The following is a 6,209-nucleotide window of genomic DNA, read 5'->3' on the forward strand; positions in this document are numbered from 1 at the left end:
GCAGTAGCTTAAGAGAAGTTAATGGTCTGAGATGTTTTGCTGTATATGCTGTTGTATTTGGACAAAAAGGGGTATATTAAGGATTCCAACATCAGCTCCAAAAATCTTTCCCGGAGCAGTTCTTTCTTACATCATGTTCCACAATTCACTTAAGACCACGCCCAGGGCAGAGTTGCAGCACTAAACTGATAGTGACAGTTTTAACATGCTGTACCTTTGGTTTTGCTGTTGATTTTGCAAATGTTAAAAAAAAAAAAAAAACCTGTAGAATTTTTGGCATAAAACTGTAGCTACTGCTGTAGTTAAATTGCTGCTAAGTGTCTAGGTGATAAAAGCCTTCTCCCACGCCTGCCACTCTGAACAACAGTATTGTCAGGAAAATGTATGCATCTTTTTCCAGTAAGAATAAGGACTGTGATAACATTAGCATTTAGACAAGACACTGAGCTGATGATTGAGAAATGCATTAATGGATGTGTCGCTATTTTAAAAGAGCACATCTAATGGATTGTTTATACATGCCATCTCATTGTACTTATTTATTTATTTATTTTATAGGATATTCTAAACATAAAATTGCACGGATCAAAGTAGAACTCTCCTGTGACCTCCTCACCTCGAGGGCCTGCGTTCAACAGAACCTATCCCAGTTCCCAGCCAGTTGTGCGTACCACTGAAGGAAAATGAACATACTGAACAGCCACCACGTTTTCTGCTTTCTGCCTACCACACGCCTTGCCATCTTCCTAGCAGCTTTGACGACTGCTGAGGATGTGACTAACAGCACTTTCAACCGCACTGACGTGAACGTGGGATCTGTGCCTGTGGTGATCTCCCACATCGACCATATTATAGTCAAGGAAGGGAGTAGTGCCTTGATCGACTGCAATGTCCACGGTAGTCCTAGTCCACATTACAGATGGTACAATTCCAATGGCCACCTGCTCCAAGAGGAGCAGAATAAAGGTAAGATCTTAGTATTCCCACTGATGTAGTGTGTTCAGAGGCACTTCTGGTTTCAGCAGGTTGACTAATAACCTCAATTCAATGGCCTGACTGTGGTATTTTCCTGTGTGACAATATATGAAAGCCCAGGGGCAGCCACACTTTGGAAGAAAACAGTAACATTTTTTTAATGAGTTACTTACAGCAACACATAGCAAGAAGCTGAAGCACTTTCCAGAAGGTGTAGACTGGCTGCTTTTTATTGGAAGACTTTGGGTTTGATCCTATTTCCCATTCTGTCCTCTTTTGTTATTCTCTGGCAGCAAAAAAGACTAAAAAGCTGTTTTCCAGCTCAAGGGAGGATTCTTTTGGCATATGAGAATAGTTTGTTGGCATGAATTCAACACAGCTAACTCCCTGATAGTGCCATGGGAGTGTGAGAAACAGGAGGTGCCCTGAACGACCAACAGAAAAACCTATATAGGGCAGCAGTCAGAAGGACAAGCCAAGTTTGAGCCTTCCTGGCTTTAGTTAAGACTCTTCAGTTGCATTTGCCAGAGACCTTAATTACACATGAGCTTGTTTTCCTTAAATGGAAGGTTTGGGTGATAATCCTAATTATACTTCTAGGGAACATTTCGGGGCGGGGGGGTGGAAGGTGTTTTGCTCATGTAATCCTTCCATACTGACTGCTTTGTTCACAGCATGATGAAATAAACTCTTAGTTATTCATACTAAATGCAAGATAGCTTGCTAACTAAGAGCTGACCTGAGGGAGAACTCTGCTATGACAGGAGTAATGATTGACCCAGCTGGATGTGGAACGGCATAGTGTATCTGTAAAAGCTTACTGGCTATATTTTACATCACAGTATTTTATTGTTTTATGAGTAAAGCTAGAGAAAGGAGCTACTTGAGCTAGTAAGCGACTTTCAGATATAAGTTGTGCAGTCATGGCAACATACTGATTAGTGCCCTAATGTGTTCTACTAAGGCTCACTATCAGAAGTTTTCTAGTTAGGCATCTAACTTTAGGTCTTTGTGTAGTCAACTGAGAGAGGTAGCTACTCATGCAAATATTTAGGTAGGTGAGCAAAAACTTTGACCAAAAATTGCAGATGTAGTATTAAGACAACATCACTTTAAGTTAGACTTTCAACTTACTCCTTTAAGAAGTCTTCCTGTAAGAAATGTTTCCTAGCACAAGACCTTTCTTTACTACATATATAGTTGTGTTGAGTACGGCACTGAATTGTTATCAAAACCCAGCAATACCTTTTCTAATCATTTTTTTCTCATTAAGGCTGATACTATGTGCCAGGATCCACTGGCACAGACCCAGTCATTGAGTCCCAGCTCAATGCCATTATGTCATTTATAGCAACTGGAGCCAGGCTACATCAGCAAGGCGTCTCGTCATTTTACAAGTCATAAAGACCTACTTTGCCAACATTGCAATTCAAAGAAATACTGAGCAGCCAATACTCTGTGTATTTTTTCTTATTCTAGAGGAGAAAGAAGTATCATCTGTTACAGATGCCGGCGTTTTCCTCTGAATTTGCCCAACTTTAGCAGATTGGGGTGATTTTTTGTATGAAGGTTTGCTTTAGACTGAGCTCTTTATTTATTCTACATTTTTTTAATTTCAGGCAAAGTGATTCAGCTGTTTTCAAGAATTAAGCTAGGGCAAAAAATAGTGTTTCAGCTAAGTTAAAAATTCTAAGAGGATAAAAAGATGTAATTAAGAACTGTCTGTACAGGAACTGAGGCAGAGATCTTGTGGGAGTACTTTCTACATAGGCTTCTACTGGAGATAATGTAAAAAACCAATTTGGATAAGCCATGTTTAATTAGAAAAACTTCCAAAATTGTAAAGGCCCATAACTACTCTAAATTAAAGGTGCTTTTTTTTTTTTTTACTAAAGAGTTTCAGAATTGCCCACAGATTCTTCCTTGAAAGAAATAAAGTAAAAAAATAGAATAATCTTTTTAACAACAAAAGACCTTCCATGAAAAGGATAAAATAAATGTCAAAGCAAAGTGTACACCAGCCTGTGGCAGGACTGCAATCCATGCTTTGTGACTGACATGCATTGCACAGGGGGTTTGCGCTAACTTAGTCCTCTAATCACAAATTCTGTGTCTTTGCTTAGATGCCTTAATAGACCTAAATTGCAGCTGGTTAGGTTAGGTTTAAAGAAAAACAACTTTCTGATAGTAAAGAAAGGTGAACACCTGAAATTCTTTCCTATGGAAGGTTGTTGAAATTCCATTACTGTCTTGACCAGATACCTGACAGGAATGGCTTGGGATTGTGTTACAGAGATTGAACACAGGAATCTGCCTCGGAGCAGCAGTACATATTAGATAATCTTGTTGGCTTACATCAGCCTATGTCACTGTTTTAAAAGGAAATGTTCTGCATGACATCTCCCTGTATGAAGTGTTCAGAATGCACAGAGGCACTCCTACACTCTGGCTGTTCTCTTCACCATGTGAACACTTCCAAGGGTGGGTTTACATGAAGGAAAGTATTGACACCAGGCTTTCTTATTGGAGCTGTATCATGTTTTTTATAGCAAAGTTGCAAGTTAATAAGTTGTATCACACCAAATAAAACAAAAAATACACATCCTCCACTCTCAAATGGTAGTGATATTTGAATAAAAATGAAGCTTACTTGGGGAACCAATATATAGTGGCAAACACAGTAACTAGCTGAATCTCAAATCTCTTTATCAGTGATAGGAGCGCTGTATTTTAACATGTTGTTGCAAACTCAGTTTAATAGCTAAATTGTTCTGCTGTGCCAGGTTCAAAGGATATGAAATGTACGTGTACAATTACATGTAGTGACCAAAGATATCAATTATATTACACTGATAGAAATGACTTTTACAAGTAAAAGAAGTTCCATTGTGGTATGTAGAAGTTCATCCTGGCACACAAGATGTTCTATTAATTGGTCATGGCTTTTCTCTTTCCTGTCCATCTTATTTCCCTTTTTTAAAATCATACTTCAAAGTTAGATTCTGAACACCTCAGAGGGCAGGCAGTGTAGTATATGATGTCTGAAATTTTAGGTTTTTTAAAGTTTACATTAATAGAAATATATGAGATAGTGTAACAAAACACCAAAAATAACCCAATTGTAAGAAAATGGATTGTCAGGGAACAAAACAAGGAGAGCTTAGTAGGTTTTTCTGCCTCACAATCCCATTGTTACTGTTCTTTGAGGAAGCGTGGCATGTGTTTGGGAGGCTCTCTGGGGTAAGTAGTCCTATCTTTGTAACTTAACTGACCATAAGATTGTGATAGATGTCATGCATATTAATGCTTTTTTATGAGACTCTTTTAGGGCACAATCCTGTTATTCACAGTTGATGTCAGAGATCTGATAGTAACACAGCCAGGATCTCAAGGACAAATAGGCCTTCATGGTGGTAAATTATTTGTCTTTTTGTGAACATTATTTCCTTCTTCCAAAATGTGAAGCAAGTTTTACAAGGCTGATGTTTAAGACTATGCTGATCATGTGAACAAAATACTTCTAACTAAGTTAACTCTGTCTCCTCTCCAGCAGGAAAATGGTGGTTTCTTGACAATGGGCTACTAAACATTACCAGCGTGTCTTTTGAAGACAGAGGTAAATACACATGTGTTGCATCCAATACATACGGCAGTGTTAACAACACTGTAACGCTGAGGGTTGTTTTTACCTCCGGAGATATGGGAATCTATTACATGATTGTCTGCCTTGTAGCTTTTACCATTGTTATGATACTGAACATTACTCGGTTATGTATGATGAGCAGTCACCTGAAGAAAACAGAGAAAGCAATCAATGAATTCTTCAGAACAGAAGGGGCGGAGAAACTCCAGAAAGCCTTTGAAATTGCGAAGCGTATCCCGATTATCACTTCAGCCAAAACGCTCGAGCTTGCCAAAGTAACCCAGTTCAAGACCATGGAATTTGCTCGCTATATTGAAGAGCTTGCTCGGAGCGTACCTTTGCCACCTCTCATCATGAACTGCAGGACTATAATGGAAGAAATCATGGAGGTTGTTGGTCTGGAGGAGCAAGGACAGAATTTTGTACGGCAGGCAGCAGAAGGCCAGGAAACCACTGAAACAGATGAGCTGTATATGATCCCGAATGCTCTGAAGCGCAGTGACTCTCCCACAGCAGACTCTGACGCATCGTCGCTGCATGAGCCACCTCAACAGATTGCAATAAAAGTGTCAGTTCACCCGTTGTCCAAAAAGGACTGCATGGATGGTCAGTCACAAGAAAGCATGCAGTTGGACACCAAGGAAGAGGACACTCCTCAAACACCAGCAGTTCCTGCAGATCCCACTCCTGAGCCTTCTGCTGAACTCAGTTCTGATGACACAGCATTGGCAAATGACGAAAATACGTGCGTTATATATGAAAGCCATGTATGATAGTTACTCCTGAATCTATGCATAGCAGGAAAATCAGGTGGAGCTCTTTTAAAAATACATATTGTACTTGCCGCTAAGCCTTACCTGGAGACTATCATAGCAAAAGCATGTATGTGGATTATTTGGCACTTTCTTCTCAGTTTGACTTCAGTTTACCATGATGTATGGCAGAGTAATTGCTATTACATTAATATTAATTGCTCGTTTCGATTAGGAGTATTTCCACGAAACATTTACCTCAGTATTTTCTAGGTTGGAGTCACCTGTAGTGGCCTCCTGGAAGTCATTGGTAGTCTTTGATGTAGGGCACTTGAACTTACTAAACATAAAACTGGTTTTCGTTTTCCTCCTTCACTCTCGTTATTTCCATCTATTGCATTTTTGCAAATATTATCTTGTGAATTTGAAATATTGCCCAAGAGGCAGCACTCCAGTAGCCAAATAAAATCCTAATAGATCCCATTTACAAAGCCTGTTTGCTCAGCTGCATTGTGATTTAGAAGGCTATTAAGGAAAGTTAAAATGTTTCCATTTCATTTGAGACCACACTGCTTAGGCACATGGGAAATAGCGTTCCCTTTTCCATGGAATAAAGATGCCAACAATGTTTTTTTTCACATCAAGAAACAACTTTGAGGTGTATTTTGCAGATGGAAAGCCTATAAACATTTTGCAGAAAGTTGCAGTCCAACAGCTCTGCAGGTTTTTTTTGCATATATTTGACCATTTTTTACTTGGCCAGAAGTTTATATGGAAAACAGATGCAAATATGCAAGATTTCTTGTTTTGTAGTAATTTGGTAGGAGGAAATACGCACT

General features: G+C 39.2%; 1 protein-coding gene across 1 annotated transcript; it reads left to right on the forward strand.

Moving 5' to 3' along the window:
- The first annotated feature begins 683 nt into the window (after positions 1-683).
- Positions 684-5,837, forward strand: MFAP3L (microfibril associated protein 3 like). The gene is made up of 2 exons (XM_010164561.1): positions 684-966; positions 4,529-5,837. The coding sequence occupies exons 1-2, from the start codon at positions 684-686 to the stop codon at positions 5,389-5,391; spliced, it is 1,146 nt and encodes a 381-aa protein (XP_010162863.1). The 3' UTR covers positions 5,392-5,837.
- Positions 5,838-6,209: the final 372 nt, after the last annotated feature.

This window comes from Antrostomus carolinensis, unplaced genomic scaffold (genome assembly GCF_000700745.2).
Source record: "Antrostomus carolinensis isolate BGI_N321 unplaced genomic scaffold, ASM70074v2 scaffold21643, whole genome shotgun sequence".
Taxonomy (NCBI): Eukaryota; Metazoa; Chordata; class Aves; order Caprimulgiformes; family Caprimulgidae; genus Antrostomus; species Antrostomus carolinensis.